The 25036-nt window shown below is 43.8% G+C and overlaps 1 protein-coding gene across 1 annotated transcript in view; it reads left to right on the top strand.

Moving 5' to 3' along the window:
* The first annotated feature begins 5498 nt into the window (after window positions 1–5498).
* Tbx20 (T-box transcription factor 20) overlaps window positions 5499–25036 on the top strand; it is a 53623-nt gene continuing 34085 nt past the window's right edge. Inside the window, exons 1-5 of the mRNA XM_057768161.1 lie at window positions 5499–5625; window positions 8557–8806; window positions 9694–9858; window positions 13599–13707; window positions 19688–19846. Of these exons, the coding sequence (XP_057624144.1) occupies window positions 5499–5625; window positions 8557–8806; window positions 9694–9858; window positions 13599–13707; window positions 19688–19846 (810 nt within the window). The remainder of the gene's footprint in view (window positions 5626–8556; window positions 8807–9693; window positions 9859–13598; window positions 13708–19687; window positions 19847–25036) is intronic.

The raw sequence follows: 25036 nt of genomic DNA, 5'->3' as shown, positions 1-25036 counted from the left end.
TTTTGTCAGCTGCTGTAGCAGGGTGTGTGTGGGAGGGGCTGTCAAACAGTGACTTTCCCTGTGTCTTGCTAAGGTTAGTGGAAGAGAACTTGGAGGCTAGTTCCTGCCACCGTAACATCCCTAACTTCCTGATAAAGATGTGGATCTATTGTATTTAAGCAGGTTCGAGTTCCTGCAGAATGCAAAGTGGAAAACAGTGGGAGCCGGAGCCACTCCTGTAGTCACCAGAAGGGCCAGTGCACAGTTGTGGCGGTAAAAGGAACTATCGGAACCGTCCAGAATTGCTTTGAGTTTAACCTGGTTACATCTTCCAAACTGGCCCCAGTCGACCGGGAAAGGGCACAGGAAGGCAGCGGTGGCTGCTGTTCTAGATGTACTTAAAACTTTAGTTTAAGCCGCCTAAAAAACCTCAGCTTTGGAAAGACCCTTTGGCCAGTTGTCCAGACAAGCATGTATACAGGCCCTAGCCCACGTCCTTCCCTATCGCTAGAGAATTTGTCCATCGGATCTTCACCGAAGGCCCATGAAGACGCAGCTGGTGCCTGTTCCCACCAGCCGCTGAGAGGGCGGCTCTAAGACTGAATGCTGAACGCAGGTACGACTCTTCCAAACTGTACATTTCTATTGACTCCTGGTTCCACTTGTTATTGTCAGCTTCATTTTGATGAAATTCTTAACCTTCCTGACAAGCCTGGGACCAGGTGAGACCCCCAAATTTAGAAGTGCCTCAAACCTCAGCAAACAAGCAAATAGTTTAATGTGATTTTAAAAACACGAAACGTTTGAAATTTTAATTTTAAATAGCACCTGCCAGTATTTGGATGGTTTGGAGGCCGAAGGGGCTGCACTTCGTAGAAAAGGAGAGGAAGAGTGAATGAAGATGCAGGAGTGCAGGAGCCTGTGAGGTCTCAGGTCCGAAGGCGCTGCGGGACAGGGTAAGCAGAGGACCAGCCCCCACGAGGACATGCGTGGCCATGTAGGCTGCTTGCCGTCCTCAGCTGCTGGCCTCCTCAAATCCGCAGCTGAAGAAATAAATGTCCTCGCCGCAGTTCAGCCTCTGGTCCCTTATCTCTAGATCACGTGGGCCGTGGACGCCACATCAATCTCCTCCCAGTCTACGCTGAGGAGGAACGTGACTTCCCAGGTGAATAGCGGGCTCACTCAGCCTCCCAGCACAGGGTGACTCTGCTTGGCCTTACAAAGGGAACTGGACGAAGTCGTCAACCAGGGTCCCCCGAAGGTCTGAAGGTTTAGGGCCACATCCTGCGGTTTGAACTGGGACCTACGCTCTTGCTTCTTGCGAACCACGCGAGTTCGAGAATACCTAACGCTGACCGTGTGCTTGAGCACCAACCCAGCTCCCCCCCCCCCCCCCCCCCCCAGCACAGGCTGGGACCTCTTATAGCCAGCTGCTGAGCGCTGCCTACCCAGTGCTAGCAGCGCAAAGCTCCGCACCACAGGGAACGAGCCTCAAAGGCCTTTTAGGACTGTGGTCGCCTAGCTCCCCGCACTGTTCGAGGCGGCTTTCCTCCTCTGTAAACCAAATTTATTGATCTAAAGGCGGGGTGGCCTTTGACTGTCGTTTTTATAGATTCTACCCGGCAGAACTGGAAGGAAGATCAGGACAAGACTTCGGGGCCATTTTCGGAAGTAGTTGCCTGTTTGCTGAGAAACGGATGTCCCTCTTGCCCTTGGCTTCTGCCTCCCTACCCCAGTTGCTTAGTACCTCTGCTTGGTACCTGGTCCAACGCCCAGGCTCAGCTCTTGTCCTCAGCCCCTGCGAACTGTCAGCTAGACCTGTGTGGCATCTGCCCCAGCAGCTTCCGATTCGTTAAGTCGGGGACCTTGGCAGAATGCGGGTGGCCGATCAGTCCCTGGACAGTTTTGCTTCTGAGTTATGGGGAGTTCCAAAACAGAATTTTCTAAAATGCATATCTTACATTAGGGGGCATTGGCCCCTCCTTCTAGATAATATCAAAATCTTAGATGTCTGTATCAGTTCTGAAGCTTAAATGTCTGTGGTAATCCCAGCACCTTTATGTGGTCCCAATCTTCTGCGTAAATTACAGAACTATCTGATGTCTCTGCGATTAAGAGTATGCAGCTCAAAATCAAATAATTAAAATGCATTGTTTTGCTTATGCGGAGTAATAATCAATGTTACTTATCGTTGGGTGTTTTACACTCACTGCGGATTTTATTAACTCATAGAACGATAGGAGTATTAGTCCCAGTGTAAGGTAAACGATGAAACGGAGGCTTCGAACAGTTTGGGAAAATTTCAAAATGCCAGCACAAACACATGTTAAAACAAGACTTTCTTCAAGTCCAATGCCTTCTCCAGTATCTGAAAGCAGCCTGAACACACAGCCTGTCATCAGCCTGGGCAGGGTCTCGGGAAGTGTTAATGTGATTTCTTTGTTCTAGCTCTGTGGGTGGTTTTATGTGTTAACCCTTGCTCCCCGAGGGTTTTGAAGGGACCTCAGGACTAGTTCCTCTGGGCTCCCAGGTGGAAGGTTTGAATTACCCCATGGCTGCAACTTTCTGCTAGCACCGGCTCCCCATCTTAAAGCAACACATTGGTTTGCAAAAGCCATGAACAGTTTATCAGGACAGTATCCCCGCAGCATTGTTCGCTGTGGTGATGTGATCGTTTCAACACCGACAAGATGCATGGCTAAGGGACACTCAAGTGACTCCGGTGCCTGGATTTGTTTAAGTGTTTATTTCAATTCCTCTAGTTTGCTCTCTCTTCCCACTTGCTGAACCTCTCCTGATTTTGCATGATTTCTTGCCCACAAAAGTCCCAGGTTGAGTCTGTTAGAACGGCAACAAAGCTCAATTGTTGAGCAATTGTTGCTCAGCAACAATTCAGCTTTCCCATGCTCCATCAGTTTCTCTGAAACATATCCATCTCCCAGGGTGCCAGCCATTCCAACTATAAGCTAAGTCATTAAGGTAATAAAAGATAGTACCTCCCCTTATATAAGATAAAATAGAAAGTTTTATCAATTGAGATATAACGGTACAAGTTATTGAAAACTAGATACAGCAAACAAAACCTGCAGCATTAGTTGAAACATTATATCAAAGTCTATATAAACCTCTTTCTCTCCCAAATAAAAACCTCCCTTCTTGAAAAAAAAATCCATCTTCCTTGACAAACCCTAAAAATTCAGACAAGAAGCAAGACAATGTGAACCTTACAATAAAAAGAAAATGTTACCTTGATTAGGATAATTTATATAAGACCAGGAGAGATGGCTCAGCAATCTAAAGCACATGCTCTTCTTCCAGAGGGGCTGGAAGAGTTCCCCCCAGCCCCCACATGGAGGGTGTAATTCCAGTTCCAGGGCATCTGATAACTCTCTTCTGGCTTCCACTTGCATGCATGAATGTGGTACTCAGGCACATACATACAAACACATAAGTAAATAATAAAAATATAAAATGTGTTGTATGCAGGGAGATCTATCTCCAAAGCCTGCTGCCATCCGGCCTTAGTCCTGTTATGAACTCCTCCATAGCCAGAACTGCAGAGTCTGTGTCTGATCAGGACCTGGACTGGACTGTGCCTCTGGGTCTTCAGACCCTTTCTAGCTGGGAGATGGCCTGGGGGGGGGGGGGGGGTTGAGATGCTGCTCTGCCAACTAACTTGTCACCTTCGATCTTTTAAAAGTGAGGCATACCACAGACAAGGAGTAAACAAACGCCTAGCCTGAAAACTCTGTCCTTTTACTAATTTCAAATTTCCCCAACTTTGACACTTTACGTTTGAACAGAGATGTTAGAATGACCAGGCCAGCCTAAAAGAGAACTTCTTCAGATGCCAACATGTTGTTTACACCGGATGCTCTTATAGTCATTTTGGCATTTTCTTTTCTCTATGGCTTTGTTTCAGAAGCTGTGAAGAGGATGCAGTGGGAGGCAGGAGATTGTGTGTGAGTATGTGTGGGTGCATGTGTGGGTGCATGTGTGGGTGTCCCGTCCTTTCTTTACCCCCACTTTAAGACCTACCAAGAGGTTCCTAATCGCCAGACAAACCTAATCCCTGGAAAGGAGAGCAAACATTTACAAGCAGAGCCTGAGAGTGTGTGTGTCCTCTAGAGTTTACAGGAGTGCGAGCGAAGCGGATTACCCTGCGAATTTGGAGAATTTGAGTTATTTAAACTGAGCAAGGCCAACAGAACTCCCTACACAAGGCCGTGGGAAGTCTTGGCCCTTGCCGGCTCAGCAAGGCAGATGGTTCCGTGTCCCCCGAAAGCCAGAACCATGGAAAGGTCACACGTTCCCACTGAGCGTCGTCGCGTGGTCCCCGCAGGGCTCCTTGCCCTGCCCTGGTTTTGCTGCGGGCCACTGCCCTACTTTCAGAGTCCCTCTTCTGAGTGAAATAATCAGCCCAGGAGCAACCAGTGCGCCGCGAAAGCCCAGCTTCGCCATAAAGTATTCTTCCTACACGATCCCTGCGTCTCAGCTTTTCTTTCCCAGGGATGTACCTCTCCAGCTCTCCTAGAAAGTAGATGTGACTTGGGGGACCGTCAAGTAGGGAACCTAGCCCTGGGGATTAATGCCACTTAGCGACGCGAAATTTCCTCTACTCTTCTCAGCTATTTGGGAACTTTTAAACGCTAGTAGGCAAGAGTGGAAATAGCAGAACTCGGATGGGCTTCCTCTGGTGGCGTCGGATCCTGCGCTACGTGCGCATCCCTGGATCTTCTGGGCGGCAGTGAAAGTGCAGCTCCAGACACCGCACGCCGCCCTCCCGCGGGATCTGAGACACCGGGCCGAGGTGACAAAGGCAGCTGCGTCACCCTGTTGGCAGCACACTATTTACCGTGAGGGGTGCCCAGTTCTCCTTCCAGAGCGCTGAAGGCAGGAGGGCGACGCGCCCCAAGCACTCCTCGCAGGCGTCGCTTGGCCCCGCCCCACGCCCCACAGCCAGGAAGCGGTGACGTGAGACCACTCTGACTGGCTGCTGCAGGCTAGGGACGGCCGCCACCAGCAAATTAAGGCGCGGGGCCGCGGGAGCCCAGGCGCAGTGTAGGTCGCGCCTTGCTGCGCTCTGCAAAGCTGCGGTCGGGCTCCCCGGTTTCCGCAACCTCGAGAGTCCCACAGCCGGTCGTCACCTCCCGGTGGCCCGGGCCACTCCTCAGTCAGCAGGGGAGGGAGGGGGAACTCGGCTTGGGTGCATCCCGCACTTTGTTCAACTGACGTCTGGTGTGCCCCGCGGCTTGCACACAGTTTGAGTTCGCGGCTGGTCCCCACCCTGCTTTCCCGCTGGTTCGAAGTCTCTGCGGCTCCCGGTCTTTGCTCTAGTGGATTGGAGAGGTCAGCGTGGAGCTCTGGGGACGTGGGACCGGACTCTTCGAGAGTCCCCAGTTCCGCTCTGACTGCACTCGGGAACTTAGAGCTGCGTTTCGGGTTTTTGTCCCCCTTGGGAGAAATTGGACTGCTGTTTGGCAGGCCCGGTCCCTAACCAGGAGAGCACGCTGGGGACCATGGAGTTCACGGCGTCACCAAAGCCCCAGCTCTCCTCTCGAGCCAATGCCTTCTCCATCGCCGCGCTTATGTCCAGCGGTGGCCCCAAGGAGAAGGAGGCAGCAGAAAACACCATCAAACCCCTGGGTAAGTCGGGGTGCTAGGCTGTCCACAGGGGCCGTCTTTCTCTATGTGTCCTGGCTACAGGCGGTTTGTTTCGTGGGCAGCAAGGGTGGCCTTTTCTCCCGGCCAGATCTGCTTCTACGACTCAGACTATCGACTAGATATAGGTCTGAGGAGGGAGATTTCATTTTCTTCTCTGCGCAAGTTTTCTTTGGGGGTTTCACGGTCATCTAAAGGTCGTGGGAATCCAGCTTGTGTTTGTAGTTGCTCTCTGGAGTTTCCTGGAATCCTGAGGTCATGTAGATAGTGCATGCATGTGCAAATTCGAATAAAAACAAATTCAAGGACAAATAAGAATTTTTTTTAAAGACCAGGATCCACACTGCGTGTAACACCTGAGTATGTACTTGGAATCAAAGATACTGAACGACTTCACAAGAAACCAGTTTAATTTTTCCGTCGCAACAAACTTCTTTCTCCTCTCTGCCAAGAACTATAAAATTATCCGGTTTTCCAAGCAGGAGTCGCTTTCTCCAAGGAAGGGCTAGACTTATCTGCAACCTTCATTTACATTTGACATTTTCAGTCGAGATTAGCAAAACTCTCCCTAAATTTCTCTAAGTTTACTTACACTGCTTTTGCAAAAAAAAAAAAACCGAACAAACAAACAAAAAAAACAATTTTCTTTATAGAAGACATTAGAATCAAAGAGAGGAGAGATGAGCAAGAGCAAAGAGCAACCTTGATTTTTATGAAATACGAAAACAAATGCCCGTGACAACCTCCTTCCAACCCACAGAGAAAGAACTGTTGCCATTCATTCTAGGGTCTTCGGAAAAAATTATCACACTCCCGAATCACCACCACTCTTATAATACTGCCAAAAATCAAATAGCTAACTTAGGGCAAATTTTTAAAAATTCAGTAATTTTCATTCCAAGATAACAGCAGAGAAGAAACCTTAAGGGGCTTGGAAAAATAAGGAGACTACACATGAAGAGGAGAGAACTAAAGTCCAAAATGACTTGAAACCAAGGAAATGCCAGTGTCAAAACACAGCTCTTAGCTCTGAGCTGCACCCCCCTTTTAACTTCCATCTAAATCAAAATCTTCGAAAGCGAGTGAGCTAGTCACCAAATCCTCTTTTTTAGACACAGAATTGGCTACTAATTTCACAATTGAACTGCTGAGGGTCATAGCAGTATCATTATTCTTCCTGGTTAGGGGAATTCTTTTGGAGTACCCCCATCTCATTTGGTACCCAATAGAAAATGAAGTTCTCAGGTCAAAATTCCTGACAGACTTGTGAGCACTGGGCTGGGAAGCCTGCCAGCTCTACTCTCATGTCTACATTAGTATTCTCTTTAATTTTTCTTAAAAAAAGAGAAAGACGCTTCAATCAAAATTACAAATTCTAAATACTAGGCCAGCCCTGACTCTCTACAACCTCCCCCAGTTAGCTACCGGCTCCAGTCTCTGAGAGGCGTTTGTTCACCTGTTTGGAGAAGAGTTCTTGCCTATTCCTTTTCTGGTCCCTTACATTCTCCAGTCCAACACAGCATAATAAATGACTAAATTGAAGACTTGGCAATAGAAACACCCAAAATTTCCGTTAAGAGACAGTGGGGTGTTTTCATTGAAAATCAGAATAAAACCACAAGGAGTGGGTTTCTCTGGTGCCCCATGCTCCACCACTCGAGGGGATCAGTTGTACTGGAGCAGTCCTGTTTCCTTATCTTCCTTTTCGGTGGGTGTCTGCGATGCTCAGCCCAGGTGATGCTGAGAGAGCTCACCTGTCAGCTGCTGCAACTATGAGAAGTTCGGTTTGCTTTTTGATCCCCTATAAATATGTGGTGTGAATTTTCAAAACTGTTTCTAGAAAATAAGGTGCTGGTACTGTCTAACCAGTCTTTGATCTGGAAACAGCCTGTATGACAATTAATTTGTCCTTCACTTAAAACATCTGCATGAGCTGCATTAATGCTTTATGACAAGAAAGGGCAAAATTCTATTTTGTATTAGCCTCACATTAAGAGGTTTGAGGAATAAGAAATCATTTTAGAACAAACTCGGGCACACAGCACACCCATATACAGGTACATGGCATGCCCACAGCTGGAGCTGATCGACTTTCCTTGAGAGCAGTTAGAACAGGCTGGTCTGGTTGCAGAATCAGCTCCACACTGCAGATTTAGATATTTTTTTTCTTTTTTTTAATTTCTTTTTAAGAAATGAAAGATAATTGGCTGGATTTTAAAAACCTCCCTGTATTCCACAAAGTTACGGTGGAGATTCAGTCTTTTAGCTGCTGTGCTGGAGTATGTTCCATAGGCAGTGATATTTCAACCCACTCGTATGTGGCGAAACCTTCTCTTTAATTTCCTGCTAGACTGGGGTTGAAGTTGTTTTCCTCACTTCCAGGGCTATTTGGAGGAAAAACAGTTGCTTACGTATCTCCCCAGTAGTCTGTTTCTGTCTTCAATCAATCAATCAATCAATCAATCAATCAATCAAACAAACAAACAAAGTCTGTTAGAGCCCTCCCCTGTAATTTAACAAGCTGGATGCTGGTTTCTAATGCTACCCCCTGTAGCTGCAAAGCCTAGAATTTGGGATGGTTGTAGTAATAGTTAACATTTTATCCCCTATGATCACTTTTCCCTATTCTCACTCATATTTTATTCCTAAGGTAGCTTCAGGCAGCTCAGTGATAGGCCCTGGTTCTAGATAGACCCTCCTCATTTGATTCGGTTAGCATCCAGCCCCAGACATGCACACCCCAGGTACTTTTTGTCCTGTGGTGGATCATGCTTTTTTTTTTTTTTTTTTTTTGCTGAAGTTGCGGAGTTCAGCGGCGACCAAGTGCCTTTTTTAGGTTCTCTGCCCAGCTCCTTCGTAAAGTGTCTGTTGTTAACTAAGTGACAGCAAGTTAATCTTACTTCTCATTGCCTCCAGAACAATTCGTGGAGAAGTCGTCCTGCGCCCAGCCCCTGGGTGAGCTCACCAGCCTGGAGACTCACGCAGAGTTCGGCAGCGGGGGCGGAAGCCCTTCCTCATCGTCTCTGTGCACCGAGCCACTGATCCCCACCACCCCCATCATCCCCAGCGAGGAGATGGCTAAAATCGCCTGTAGCCTGGAAACGAAGGAGCTCTGGGACAAATTCCACGAACTGGGCACGGAGATGATCATCACCAAGTCTGGAAGGTAGCTGGCGTGGGCGGGAGCATGCAGATCAAAGGGTTTGTCACTCTGCGCTCTCGGGGGTCTGGAATGGGAGCTGCGGGGCGTGGGTATGAGGGGTGACCGAGCTCAGAGGCCTCCGCTTCTCACCAGTTCCCTTAGAAAGATTCTCGGTACTAGAGTAGGTCCTGCAATCGCAGGGTGTGGCTTCAAGACTCCACGTCCGGAGATGGAGATCTTTCCCCACAGCGTGGTCTTTGCTCCCACCCAGGCATCTTGTGTTCAGATAAATGCCCGGCTGGCAGGAGCTCGGCTGGGGACTGCAGGAGGAGGAAGGAGAGGCTCTCCGGTATACAATATATGACTAACCTAAATCGAAGACTTGGCAACAGAAACATCTAAAGGTTCTCTTAAGAGACAGCGGTATGACTCTTAATAGAGTCTCCCGCTTCCAATAAAAACTCAGTTGAAAACCCGGGCGGAAGACAGAACTCCTAGTGGAGAGAAGGCCCAGACAGTGGCCCCGAGCGCGAAAGGCGGGCTGCTTCTCTAAACCAGACCCTGGGCGATTCCAATAGGGACTCCACGAATCCCCTCGCTCAGGAATGCCCGGCATTTTTGATGGGTTATGCGACCTATCTCTGGTTATTTGGGAGAAAATAAAACAAGCTCAAAATTTCTATCTACTGGTAGGGGCCCCTGTAAAAGAAACAGAATCGATTTTTTTTTCCAGTGCAAGTTCTATCTCAGTAGGCACATCTCTGAAGGTTCATAAACAGAACAAACAAAACTAACAACAACCAAATGGGAAATCGGGTACTGCATAGCGAATGGTTCCAGTTTTCTTCCTTTCCTCCTAATTCGTGTCAATTCTTTACAATGAGTGAATCCAGTTTCTCTCTCTCTGCCAGGAGGATGTTCCCCACCATCCGCGTGTCTTTTTCTGGAGTGGATCCTGAGGCCAAGTACATAGTCCTGATGGACATCGTCCCTGTGGACAACAAGAGGTATCGTTATGCCTACCATCGGTCCTCGTGGCTCGTAGCCGGCAAGGCTGACCCTCCTCTGCCAGCCAGGTTCGTGCGTGACTTTGGACTTCTTGCAGATCAAAGTGATATTAATCTTTCTGATTTATGTAAAATTTAGGGAAGTTTTTTTTTTAACCACCGGGCTCTGACTTGAGAGATTTCCAAGCCAGGACAGCGCAGGACTGAATTCAAAACTTGTAGATTAGTCTTCAAGAAAAGTGAAGTTTGTGCATAGAGAAAACATTGTCATTATCTCTCAAAATTAATTACAGATATTCATGAAATTTGGGTTTGAATTCTTTTTTAGAAATGTGACCTTTTTGAGATATAAATATAATATTGCTGATAGGATGCTGAGTAAGGATATATAAATGCACTGCTATTTGCCCTTGAGTCTTTATGTGTATACCATATTTATGACATTTTTAGCTATTTCTTACAAGTGATTATATCTGCATACATCTAGTGGCATTTGGGTAAAACTGGTTGTTTTTGAGCCATGCAAGAGTCACAAGTTTTAGGTAAGGACAGCAATTTTCCCCCTTCACAATTTTGATGGATAAACATAATTCAATAAGTTAATATTCTTTTACATTAAACCCAGCTAATATATGGGAGACAATGCAGCTTGTTTTCTTGGTTGCCTTTGCTGATAATGTTGTCAAAAATTCCTATGAACCTCTCTCATGAGCGTTTTCCTCAGAGGCGTATTCAGGAGGAGCAGCAGAATAGCCGGAGTTACAGGAGTCTGTCCCTGTAGCAACTGCTGTTACTATACAGGACATTGCACGCGCTGACTCCACTGTTCTGAATAAGAAATTGCATATTTCCTGACTGATCTTTGGTATTTGATTGAAAGTTAGATCACAACCAACACATGTATTTCAACAATCAGATTTAAAATCCTGGCAGGTATGTCTGATAAGCATCCAGTCCACAGCCACAGACACCACGGACTCAGCGGTGTGCTGGACAAGGTCCTGAAGGAGCCTCTGCTTCACTACTGGGCTGGCAGCCTGTTCCAAGCACCAGAAAACAGATCACAGCCCTCTTTAGCTCTCTGTTCTTAAAAGAGGCGAGGAAAACTGCCTTCCAAGGCTTCCAAGTCATATTGAACAATTAGGACTAGGAAATACTTGCAAATGGCATTTTGTTCTTCTAAATTAAAAAGCAATACTTCATAACAGATATTTAAATCAATAGAATTGGCGTTTTTTATTATTTACTTCTGGAAAGTCAATTCAGTTAAAAACTTCTTTTCTTTTGAGACCCGGTCTTATGTAGTTCAGGCTGTCCTCAAACTCATGGTCCTCCTGCCGCAGCATCCAGCTGATTGCATACGAGGCTCACAAATGCTCAGTTTCTAATTTATTTTTAACTCAGATCTCAAGGAGAAAAGAGAATTAGGAGAGCAGACTTCTAACCGTTTTTTTTCTGAGCACACATTCGCTTTTGCTTTCTCTAGCCTTTCTTTTCTTTAGTCTTTTCCTCTTATTTATGCCTCATTTTCTTCCTCTCTGAAGGTATGGCCAAATGCTGCAGGCCAGCAGTACTTCATAAATATGACATGCTTGTTTATGCTTCTAATCTGTTCTGGTTAGAGAAAGAAAAGTGCCTACTAGTGTGCTATCTTAACTGAAGCTTGTGTGAGCTATTGCTGGAATTTTAGGTCGGGAGGAGGGGGGTGAAGGAGGGGGAGGTTCCTGTAAGTTGTTCCATGTATCCCAGTTTGGCTTATTTAAACTAATATTAGATAAAACCATGAAATGGAGATAATTCATGGAAATTCCTGGTTGTTATTATTATTATGGAAGATAGTTTTCCAGATTTCCCACCTCCATAGAGGAAGGGAACCTGGGAAATTGGAATGCTTGAGCCAATGGTAGAAAGTCAGTTTCTAAGAGACTTCTACATCTAAGACGCCTTTCTCCCTCCTCAGACTGAAGCCAGTGATTTCTAACCAGGAAGCACAATACTTGGTAATATTATCTGGTAGTTATAACAGGCACAGCATTATTCATGACCAAAAGTAATGTTACAGTTCCATACCACTACTGTAACTTCTATTTAAACAAGTTTATATCTATGCTAATGTGATCACATATAGTGAATATGATAAAGGAGGAACATGTCATCTATTTCTAGATCTTTTAGTAAACTAGAATTCTAGGAGAGAAGGGCAATGTGAGGCTGATCAATAAAATAACAGTATTTTTAGAATTATACCTTTGGAGAGATAAACCTTGACATGCTGTTGTAGTCAAGCTATCAAAGACTACTCTTATTTACCAGACGATGATGACACCTTTGGGGGAAGACAATGCAAGAAGCAGAGTCCGCTGTGGGTGGGGTGGGACTCCTGGTCCCGCCAGCCTCACTGTTTCCGACTGTTTCGTTTATTTCACGAAGGGGACAGATTCTTTCCATTCTTAGTCTTTCTGTATAGCAGACCGTGACACAGACTTCTCATTCTCTACCCAAATAGTGCCAGTAATGTTTGCTCTATGACCTTTTCCCAGCACAACTGTTCACAAATCCCAGCTGGAAGGATGGTATGTAAAACTTATGTAGAAATAAGCTGACACATGGGTAAAAGAATTTGTCAGGCCTGCTGATATGGCTCCTGATGCAGCCTGAGCTTAGCATGCCTCAAGCCCAAGGGTAAATTCCCAACACACAAACAGCAACAAAAGAACAAAAGAAGAAAGAGAAAGAAAAAGAAAACAAAGGAAGAAGAAAGGGGAAAATGTAATTTGTCTTATGAAAAAAGAGGATGTCACCTTCCTTCTTAGTCTTCCGCCATCTCGCTTCGATTTTGAAAGATTTTGTGAGGCAGACAGCAGTGTTGAGATGTACACTGTACACAGTGCTGTAGCTGGTGTGGCGGCGGGGATGGAGGGATGGCTGGCCTTTCTTTTACAGTGAGTTTGTGCCTTCCACACAGCAGCTAGTCAATAGACGATAGGTTTTCCTTGCCAAAGCTTTTTATTGCCTAAGTTTTTTATAAATGAATCAATTTAATAGCCAGAGGTTCACTTAGATAGTTAAAACTCTCCTTTAGCAGTGCATAATCAGATAGCAACGAAGCTGTGTGGTGGAGTATAGAGTAGGCAGGGCAGTAAGCTCTCAGCTCTGATCTGTACACTAGAGAACATTTGCTGTGTCCTATACTGAAAACTCAACAGTCTTGTATTAGTAAATTAAACAAAGTGACTTTTGAATTTAAATGAGTTGATTCTCTAAAATTATTTCCTCATTTAACTTGCTTCTTTTCATTGCTCTACAGTAATGCCTATATAGAAACGTACACATTGCTGTAACAGGTCTTTTAAATCCTCTAATAGTAAGATCACGTATTTGATAAATGTAGACCAGTAGACTGGAAGAAAAAAAAAAGACAGAAACAATTCATCCCTGAAAAATCGTTTGCTCAGCAGATAATAGAAAATGTATTCATTACTTCTAAGGTCTCTGGGACATGAAGTTTGTTAGATGCTTTGGAGTTATCTTAACATTGCTATTTTAATAAATTCAAGATACATGGGAAATTGAAATGTGCCACTTACATGACGTTTCTGTGTTCCTTTAGAATCAAAACATTTAGAATAAGGACCTGATTTTGTTGTATTTTGATCCAGGATTCCACTATGCATTCCAGGCTGATTTCAAACTCTTAATTCTACCTCAGCCTTCCCAGTGCTGAGATGACAGATGCATGTGCCAATATGCTTTGTTCAAGAGGGAGTCTTAAAGCACACCTCAATAAAGCTCTCCAATCCTCTTCTTAGACTCTATGTGCATCCAGACTCCCCCTTTACTGGCGAGCAGCTCCTCAAACAGATGGTGTCTTTTGAAAAGGTGAAACTCACCAACAACGAACTCGATCAACATGGCCATGTAAGTACAGAACCTTGCATCTGCAGCTTCCCCTAGATGCAATGGACACGTTATATAAAATATCCTCTCTCCCCTCCCTCTACCTTCCCCTCTCCCAATTTTCCAAACTTCTTGTATCCATCTAGGAGTCATTGTATGAGAACACCCATGTTCTTCAGGGGACCTTGGCTGCTTTTGTTAAAGCCATTTATGTGGATGCCGTGTTGTACTGTTTGTACAAGGGGGTCTGGGACCTTCTGTGCCAAGGATCTCCTAATATGTTTGCAAACACCACCACATTTTCTAACAAGACAAAGGAAATGTGAGTTTAGGGAGACCATCAAGCACATTTTTTGGTTAAGCATCTTACGGATGTTAGTATATTGGTATCACATAAAAAAGTAGGACTAAGACATCCTGTGGGAGCCTCCTAAGTGAGTTCTGCAGAGCGCAGCACGCTACACCTGCAGCAGAGTGGAGAGGACCTCATTTCCAAAGAATCCTGCAAAGCTTTGACTCACGTATGTAGCTGTACAGACCCGCGAGCCTCTACAGCATTTATTGAGAGCAAACCTAGACCTAGAGCAAACTCTGACCCCGTTAATCTTCCCTTTGACATTCGCATGTCTCCTTGGAAAACAGCAGGGCAATGGAGAGCAAACACCCACCTGCCAGCAGCTGTGTCTCTCAGAGGGAGTGCTAGAGAGGGAGTTCAGGGCCCTGTGACTGCTAAGGTTCTAGCTGAGGGGGTCTGGCACACTCAGTGACACTGCTCTGCACCAAATACACAAACTGTAGACTAAAGTTGTCTCTTTTCTCCCTAAAAGGAACCCAGAGTCTCTGTGTGTTCCGGCAGGCTCTGCCATTACTCTTTCCTTCCAGGACTTCAAGTTTTAGTTTTGCTACACTGGCTGTGCAGTTGTCTGCCCTTGGGGGGAGGTGCACAAGTGTGCAGACAGACAACATTTGCAATTATAAACAGAGCAGAGGACATGCTGCTCACCTGTCATTTCTCCAGGGGAGGTGGAGCCAGGAGGAGGCAACCTGGTCCGAAAAATACATCCTCACCAAGTCCTTGTCTCAAAAAGCAAACCAAACCAAACCAAAACACATTTTATTTGGTGTAGGTAAAGACTTCACTGTAAGATGGGAAAAAGTGTTATTGGTTGTTGGACAAAGAGAAAATATAGCTCGGAGCTTCTATTAGTATTTGATAGAGCAAATAACCATTGATAAAAGGGCCCTTGCCATTTGCTACGTTCCTTGTCAGGCGTTGTCTTTGATGTGATTGAATGTTCCTGTGCCTGTGTGTGCCTGTGTAGGCGTATGTATGTGTGCGCATGTGTACGCATGTGCGTGTCCTTGTGTGTGTGCCCGTGCCATGCATGCCAAGGACAGAGGTAGGCAGGCATCCGGTGTCTTCCTTTACCTCTGTTCCCCTTATTATGTTAAGACAGGATCTCTCCCCCAGTCAAAGCTTGGTGTCTCAGTCAGGCTAGTGGGCAAGGGAGCTCCTTGGATCCTCCTCTCCCTGTCCCCTAGTGCTGGGGTTGTAGGTATACACAAGCTTTTATGTGGATGCTGGGGATTTGAACTTAGGACCTTCTGCTTTTAGGACAAGCACTCTTACTCACTAGGCCACTGCCCAAGCCCCTATGATTCAATGTTTTTGAATAGAATAGATGTAAAATTCTCTTAGATTTTATGTGAGAAACTCAAGGCAGACAAACATGTTTCTTTTCAAAATACTGTTTCTGTGTTTTTGCCTTCATTGTTGGAAAGCACACGATTTCTTTCATAGTTTCTTTCCTTGGATAATTATTATAGTTATATATAATCTCTCTTATCTTTTTACTAAATAAAGTTCTTGTGACTTTAAGGCTCAGTTTTTCTTGGATCTGTGAAATATGGAGGAAAATAAGTGAGAGAGTTCTATAGACAGTTTCAGACGGTTCAACTGAATCTAGAACTAAAATGACTTGAGTTGGTGTCCCTAGGAAACCTTCTTTGTTTACTATAATCACATCAGGGTGACTGTGTATCTTGTGGGTAGCATTGGAGAGACATTGGAAATGGGTTAAGGAGCTTCTGTTGTTTCACCTTTTGGAAAGATAGTAGCCTTTTCAGTGTTGGCCTAATTTGCCCTTCAAGAAAAACAGACGATGCTTCCACTCAGTGGGTTTTTTGTCAGGTTAAGATTTATGAACTATCTGAGATATTCTTTGTAGGCCAGTCATCCATCTTATTTAATGTGATTCAAATCAAAATATTTTAGGTTCCAACTGGAATCTTTGCAGAGAGAAAGTACAATTAAGAAGAAAATTCTGCTGCATTTTCTACATGTGAAAGTTCTAGAATTCTTTAGGATTCTTCAGAAAAACTCTAGACTTCAATGGTAGATTATTTACCCAGAATTTAAATGATTTATTTTAGCATCCGTTTCAAGGGTTCTGAGATCTAGCCCAATTGTGTGGCAGTTAGATCTTGTCAATTGTTCAGTTGTCGGTGGCTACTTATATTTACTCTAGCCTCAAAACTTGTCTGATTTAATATTCCCCTTTGTCACCAGAATTAGTAACCTCAGAAATTGAGTAAGAAGGGTCCTTAGGTAATATATTATTTATCCAGCTTCGTGGAATCAGATTGCTGAACTTTCTCTCTCTCTTTAAATTTATTTTTAATTTATGTGCACTGATGTTTTGTCTGTGGGAGGGTGTCGGATCCTCTGGAACTGGATTTATAGACAATTGTTAGTTACTGTGTCGATGCTTGGAACTGAACCCAGGCCCTCTGGAAGAGCAACCAGTGCTCCTTATCCACTCCCAAAGATTCCTCGCTCTCCCATCCCCATCTCTTCTTCCTTCCCTCTCCCTCCCCTCACACACACACAAGTACTCTTGAGTCTCTGACAGGAGCATCACTGTCCCAGGGAGGTATGTTCTCAGGAAAGTCGAGTGTGCATTTATGTTGGCTCTCAGCTCTGTGAGGTCTGGAGGAGCGTCAGCAGGCCTTGGAGTCTGAGGTTGTTCAGCATCCCTTACTAAATGAAGCTGGCCTGGAGCTTAGGACTATGAGGGGTGTTATTTAAATTGAAGGATTTTTTTGTTTGTTTTTGTTTTTGTTTGCTTTTTTTGATCTCATTTGGGTATGTGTACATGTGGGTGAGTGGGAATGCTATTTGAATGCTCTTATCTTCTCAGTTGAACATATAAGGAATTCTGAAAGACATTTTATATTAGGAGACAAATATTTGCCTTTATTACTTCAAACTGAGTCCAGGTCTATGATCAAGTCTCATTGTTTTGGACTTCTTGGAGGAAGTACATTATACAGAGAAATTAGGTCCTTTTTCAAAACTTATTTTAATACATTTGAGGATCTCTTTCTCCTTAGTTGTTCTTATTCTGGTTTGAGACTAGAAAGAGCAGCAGGTACAAAGTTCAATCCTATTTATTTACTCGAGGTTGATTTACAAATCAGAGAGATTAGCAGAGAGACGCTGACTATGTGGTCAGCTATTCTCTCATTTCTGTGAACATTGTTTCTAAGGTGTTCGAAAATAATAAAACCATGGCCCAAGTCACTTAATAAAACAAGACACTATTGACACATAATTTCCTCTATATTGTGAGTGCTGTGTAGGTTACTGGTAATATCTAATGCAAGTATTATGTGAATAGTTAACAGGCTGAATCATTTAGGGAATAAGCCAAGGAAAAAAAGTATGTATGTTTAGCATAGGCACAATATTTTTTAATCTAAGGTTGTTATTTTATTTTATTTACTTTCCTGTTTTTTTGAGACAGAGTTTCTTCCATGTAGCCCTGATTGCCCTGGAACATATTATATAGATCAGGGTCGTCTTGAACTTGAACTACAGAGATCCACCTATCTCTGCCTTTGCCTCCTGAGAGCTGGGGTTAAAGGCATGCACCACCATGCCTGGCCCTGTTTAAGGTTGTTTAAATCCGCAGGGGCATCACCCAAAGATGCAGATGTTGCCACATATCAGTTATCCACAGTATCTTGTGGAGAGTTTGTAAACACACTCAGCAGCAACTCTCCTCCCTTCACCACATCCATCCACGTTAGTCAAGAAACCAAAGGGCCCTTCAGTCACCATGTCAACATAGCAAACACCTATTGGCCCCAAAGTACCATTTATGGGGTGCTTCCTGAGGCCAGGGGATTTGCACGGTGTTTGAGGAGAGGATACAGCTGAACCTCCAATTCCAGAAAAGGCTTTTGTACATTTAAGTAGCTGTCTGTCAGTGGAGACACGTGGGAAACATTTTATACCTAAAAATGAGTTTTGTTCTGTCAAATCTGGTAGCTCAGGCCTGTAATCCTAGCATTCAAGAGGCAGAGGCAGGAAAGTTGCCAAGGTTTCAGGACTGGCCTGAGGTACAAAGTGAAACCCTGCCTGGAAACAAACACATCAGTGAGCAAACAAATACTAACAAGTTTTGTTGTTCATTTTGTACAGTGGCAAAATATTTATATGCTCGTTATAGGATAAATAAAAGTGCTATTTCTCAGCTGCCCTTTTAACCAAGATATGTTTACCATCGCTGTGAACTTGCAACTTTGGTAGCTGCAGCATGGAAGATGGCTATGACATTGGTAAAGTTTAGTTTTACAACTGGAAGTTGGGGTCAAAGGAATTGTCATTTTTCTTTTTCAAAAAATAGTTTCCATTTTTGAACACTTCCTATTTTTTGTGTGCCTTACAGGGTTACAGTCTTTTTTTAAAAAATATTTATAAAATATTTATAAAAAATATTCTGTCTGTGTGCATGCCTGTATTTCTAAATCATTTTACTTTTTTTTCCTCTGTAAATAGCAGTCTGGCCTACAAAATATTGTTTTTTATTTAGAAAATGTAAACATGCATTTTATGAACTGAATAGACCAAAACCAAAAAAAATTTAAAGACATTATTATTTGGGGCTGGAGAGATGGCTCAGTGGTTAAGAGCATTGCCTCATCTTCCAAAGGTCCTGAGTTCAATTCCCAGCAACCACATGGTGGCTCACAACCATCTGTAATAGGGTCTGGTGCCCTCTTCTGGCCTGTAGGCATACACACAGACAGAATATTGTATAATAAATAAATAAAAAGACATTATTATTTTAATTCGTTTACGCTGTGTGTTTGAGTGTTTTGCCATACTGCAAGAGCAACAAGAGCTGTTAACCACTGAGGCATATCTCCAGATCTTCAAGTGCATTTATTTATTTATCTATTTATTTATTTGTGTGTGTGTGCATTCATGCCACAGTGCATGTATGAAGCTCAGAAGAAGGCTTCCAGTAGTCTGTTCTCTCCTTCCGTCATGTAGCTCCCAGGAATCACATCCAATTCATCAGACTTGGAAGCAAGCGTCTTTGTTCACTGAGACATCTCACTGGTCCAAGGGTTGATTTTGAAAAATTAATAAGACTTGGTCTGAGGAGATGGGTCAGTTGGTAGCATGTCTGCCACATAAGCGTGAGGGCCTCCATTTGGATCCTCTGCACCTCCACAAAAGACAGGTTTCAGCAAGGGCTGCTTTAGCGTGGAGACACTTGGAACCTGGAGCTCACTGGCCAGTCTTCTAGTCAGTGAACTCCAGGTTCAGTGAGAGACTCTGTCCAAAGGAAGAGACTGAGGAAAACACCCTATGTTCAACCTGGCCTCCACATGCATGAACGCATGTGTCCACATACAGGAACACCCGGAGAAACACACACACACACACACACACACACACACACACACACTCAATCTAATACATGCAACATGCCTCAATGCCTTCTCTCCTGCCTCCATCATTTTAGAAGATGGCTCCTGTGATTTGCCGTTGTTCTGGTAGAATGTTCGCCTCTATGACTCTAATTGTATGAGAATGACTTTACAGACGGGAAAGGGTCATTCCTACTCCTAGAGTTGAACTTGAAGTTGTAGATGGATGGAAGGGTTAAGGATGTGAAACTCAGGACTTCCCATCTCTTCACTGTAGATCATTTTGAATTCAATGCATAAGTACCAGCCACGGGTGCACATCATAAAGAAGAAGGACCACACGGCCTCCCTGCTCAATCTGAAGTCTGAAGAATTCCGAACATTCATCTTTCCGGAGACAGTGTTCACAGCAGTCACTGCCTACCAGAACCAGCTGGTGAGTGAGCCTTTTGCAGTTCAGTTCCTGCACAAGGGGTTTCCTGGGACTCGACATGGAAGTTTCTTTGGAGAGAGCTCTTAAACGTCAGCATCAGAGCATCATGTACCGAGGGACCATGTATTGCATCATCTTATCTTCTAGGACTTGTGTTCTGTAATACAGGCTGTCTGATAGCTGAGTCCTAACCTGAATCCACCCCAGTTTACCTTCTGCAGGGAGCTCTCGGGTACTGGTTCCTCCTCCTGCAGAAGCATGCTCTTTTTGTTTTCCTAACAATTGCAAACCTTGTAGACAGCTGCCCAAATTACTAACACTTGAGGAATTTTGTGAGAGTAGCTTAGCCACAACTGAGGATAAAGAAAATGGCTGTGAATGGCTCTTTAAATAAAAAGCTTCAGTTGGATAGTTCATTGATGTCAAGATTCCAGCTCACAACATCAGGTCCTATCTTCTATTCTCTGTCAGACACCATATTTCCAACTGGACTATTATTTTCGTGCGTAAGATTTAATCTTAGTAAATATTTATCATTGTCCCACTAAGGCTGAGTGCTGCTAGGCACTAGCTCAAACATTTTATTCTTTCGTGGTCAGCAGAATGCTGACAGGTTTGTAGCAATACTGAAGCTGAATGGCATGGCCAGGAAGCTGAGGGGAAGGAAGAGTGAGAAATTTTTCTTCAGGAAAAATCCCAATCAACCAAACAAACAACCAAACAAAAAACAAAGCAGGAAGTAGGATTCCCCTGAGTGCACTTAGTAAAAAGTATTCACACCTTTAGTTTAATTGACCATGCGGCTGTTCAGAGTTCTTCATCTCGCTTTTGTTTGATTAGCTATAAGTAGCTAGGTGCTTGCCTTCCTCTTGGTGGGCTGTTGGTGTAGTTTGTAATGGAAAACAATCATACTGCCTGCTGGCTGAGAATCCAACATGGGTGGGTAGGCAGAGGAGATCCAAAGACTCTGGGAAGTCAAGAGGAAGCTGAAAGCAGAGGAAGTCCTGTGCAAATAAGAAAGTGGGAAGGGGGCTAGAGAGATGGTTCAGCAGTTAAGAGTGCTGTCTGCTCTTCCAGAGGTTCTGCATTCCATTCCCAACAGCCACATGGTAGTGCATAACCATTGAAACTGGAATCTGAGGCGCTCTTCTGGTGTAAAGGTGTGCATACAGATAGAGCACTCACATACATAAAAGAAATAAAAACCTTAAAAGAAAAAGAAGTAGGGACAGACAGAAGAAGTATTTAAGAATGGCCAGAGTGGGTGGGGAAGGCTCATGTTCCTTTCACAGCTATCGCTGCTGTTTCCCTGGCTTTTAAGCTGGGGCTAAGAACTAACCAGACCGTATTTGGAGACTACGGTGCACCACGGATGGGATGATGTGTACCAACATGCCTTGAGAATGCAATGTTGGACTCTTCAGGAGTGCCAAGAGTGCTTATCCACACTTGGGCTTTAAAATGTCAGTGACTGTGCATGGACATGGCTCAACAGGTAGAGGCACTTGTGACCTGCTTACCTGAGGTAGGTCCCTAGAAAACACACACACACACACACACACACACACACACAAAGGACTCACTGTTTATTGGCTGTGTGGGGGTTTGTGCTCACACAGGACATTGGTGAGTATCATGTGAGGGTTACTATCCTCAACCAGAGGGCCAAGAGTCAGCTCGGTTCACTTTAGCAAAGATATACCATGCCCATCCATTTGAGAGTCTCATGGAATTATTTTTTTCACTAACCTATTTACTCAGATAAACTCCGGTGTCAGAAGGAAAGTCTTATAAGCAAATGGTCAAGTGAACTGCATGCACTCCCCACTCAGGTTTCACAATCAACTATTACCAAGTTTGCTTCATTCTGTCTACTCCTTTCCCCCCTGTCTGTACTCTTCTGCCAATCCAAACTAAGATGCTAGTCTCACCGACTGAGGCTGACTCCTTTCAGCAAGCACGGTCCCACGGTGAGGATACGATTGTTGTGACCATATTGTCTTTAAGACAGCCCAGAAGATCTATTAGAAATATTCCTTCATACGATGTCAGCTCATCTAAATTTTAGTGTTGACCCATAGTGCCCATTGTGATTTTGTTTTTTTTAAAATATTTATTTATTTATTTATTATGTATACAATATTCTGTCTGTGTGTATGTCTGCAGGCCAGAAGAGGGCACCAGACCTCATTACAGATGGTTGTGAGCCACCATGTGGTTGCCGGGAATTGAACTCAGGACCTTTGGAAGAGCAGGCAATGCTCTTAACCGCTGAGCCATCTCTCCAGCCCCCCATTGTGATTTTGTTTCTTCCCCTCTTGTTTTAAGCTCCAACTAAGATTCATTGTCTAGGCTGGTTATTTAAATTCAGAAAAATCCTTCTACATTTTTCTCAGTAATCTTATTTAATTCTGACATGAATCCCTGACGGGAGTTCGGTGAGTATCATTTTGTAGATAATGAAACTGAAGTTCCAAGTGGTTAGGACACTCACTCATGGCTACATATTTGATAAGTGCCAGGCCTGTCAAGAAGGTTTGACCTGCTGGGTCCTAACTCCTCCGTTTGGGTTGGATTGCAAGCAATAAAGTAATCACTTCCAAGGTCAATAGTTTTAAAGCTGAATTTGAGAATGTTACTATATGCTAACTAATGCAGATTCTAACATTCATTACTCCTCTCGCTAATGTTTAGTTTTCTAATTGAAAGAACAAGTGGGTTCAAAATTCAGTCCCAAGAATCTATCAATCTTTGATTGCATCATAAAGTCTAAAGATTAATAGGATTAGTAGGCCATTTCACCACGGAATAGCCCACAAAAGAAGCATCTTCCTCCTCAGACTCCTGGGTTTATTTCTGTAATCCACTTTCAATACCATCCTTAGCATAAAACCATCCATAGATGTGGCTTAATATAGCAGGACCGTTTGCACAACTGACTGATAGATTTCATTCAGCAAATAAAGCTGACCCAGGTCTCTTTAGAAATCAGTTCAGGAACTGCCATTTTCAGTGGATGGTGTGCTGTCTTCTCCCTACCTCACCTCCAGGGCTCCTGGAGTCAGCTGCTTTTTCATTGCCACACTGCGTGTACTAATTTACCTACAGTAAACACACAAAAATAAATACGATACAAAGGAAATACATACTGTGTATAGCATCAACAAAAAGTTTTCCCTGCATGAAGAATTAAGATGAGAAAGGGGAGGGATTAAAAGTTTCCACTTCCACCCATTTTTCTCTGTCTTAAACTTTGATATGACTATTATTTTTATGTCTGATAAATTCAAGTCAAAGTTTCTGAAAGTGTGTGTGTGAAACCTTCTTACTTATTGACACCGGTAGTTTTATTTAAAATTAATGAAAATGGGACCTTTTCACCCATTTCTTCTTCTGCTTTTTGCAAGGGGATGATTGCATTTCTTTACATTATTAGATAAATGCTAAATACATTATACTTTCAACAAACTATCTTATAATTTAAGATTTAAAGGTCATGCATTGTTTTTGAGCTGGCAGATCATTGCTGTGGAGTTGAAGTGTAGGTCAGGTTTCATTTCTAAATGCCTTTGGTCAGACCTCCTCCTGATAATTGGAGAAATGGTCTCCAAGGGCCAATTTTACCTTATGGCTGGGACCCCAGCTGGATTCCGAGTCCCATGTTGTGACAGCGGATAAGAATAACAGTCGCTGTAAAGTTGTCTTTCCGTGCACTGCTGCTGGCATCACAAATCTGCCCTCTAATTGTGCCTACAGTTATTTACAGATAATAGCAATGGTAAAATTAATGAATTTTCTGGTTTCCCATGCATTACTCTCCATCATTTCAATGATAGCAAAAACACAAGTCTTTGCATGTACATGAACATACGCATGAGAGGATTTCTTAAGTATATAGTGTTATTCTTATTTGTCAATATGTTCTCTTCACCAAGTGAAAAATCTTGCTGTTTTTAAAAGCTGATTCAGGGGAGTAGAGAGACGGCTCCTTGATCCAGAGCAGAGGACTGGGCTTTGGTTCCCAGAATTCACATCTGGATTTTTTTCAACCAGAGCATCAGATGCCTTAGTCTGCCTCCTGCAGGCTCTTGCACACATGTAGTAAACATCAGCCCACATAGGCACATACATATACACACAATAAAAATAAATCTTAAAATAATTGTTTTTGAGTGATAAAAAGATCTGTGTCTCTGGCTTAACAGGGCAGCAGCTTTGCAGGCTGAGAACTTCCTGTGAGGAGTTTGTTGAAGTAGGCCCAGGTGCTTAGCCACTTCGCCTCATCCATTCTCACAGACAGTCATTCCATTATCCTCAGTTCTACAAAGGGATGTCTGATGTGGGATTTTCCTCTGTAGGCTGTGATTGCCACTAATGAATAAAGAAACTGCTTTGTACTTACAGTAGGGCAGAACTTAGCTAGACAGGGAAAACTAAGCTGAATGCTGGGAGGAAGAAGAGTGGAGTCAGAGAGAAGCCAGAAATGGACACCGGAACTTTAGCCGGTAAGCCACAGCTACATGGTCATACACAGATTAATTAGAAATGGGTTAAATTAATATGTAAGAGTTAGCCAAGAAGAAGCTAGAACTAATGGGCCAAGCAGTGATTTAGTTAATACAGTTTCTGTGTGGTCATTTTGGGGTCTCGATGGCCGGGAAGCGAACAAGCAGTCAAGTGGCCTCCTTCAGCAGATGTCAGACTCCCCTTCATTAGCAAGTTTCCATGTTTTTAATTTAAATACTAATGTCTGATCTTTTTATGATTTGTTGTTACCTAGAAAATAAAAATTTTATTATTTAAAATTATTTTGCTGGGCTGGAGGGATGGCTCAGAGGTTAAGAGCATTGCCTGCTCTTCCAAAGGTCCTGAGTTCAATTCCCAGCAACTACATCATGGCTCACAACCATCTGTAATGGGGTCTGGTGCCCTCTTCTGGCCTGCAGGCAGACACACAGACATAATATTGTATACATAATAAATAAATATTTTAAAAAAATATTTTGCAGTTGGATATGATGGTCCAAACTTTTAGACTTAGACTCAACACTCAGGAAGCAGAGGCAGACTGATCTCTGTGAGACTGAGGTCAACTTGGTCTTCATAGTGATTTTCAGGATAGCAAGGAGTATGTAGAGAGATTCTGTCTCAAAAAACCAACACACACACACACACACACACACACTCATTTAC

Source organism: Chionomys nivalis, chromosome 4 (genome assembly GCF_950005125.1).
Source record: "Chionomys nivalis chromosome 4, mChiNiv1.1, whole genome shotgun sequence".
Taxonomy (NCBI): domain Eukaryota; kingdom Metazoa; phylum Chordata; class Mammalia; order Rodentia; family Cricetidae; genus Chionomys; species Chionomys nivalis.
This window is presented reverse-complemented; position numbering and strand designations above follow the sequence as displayed.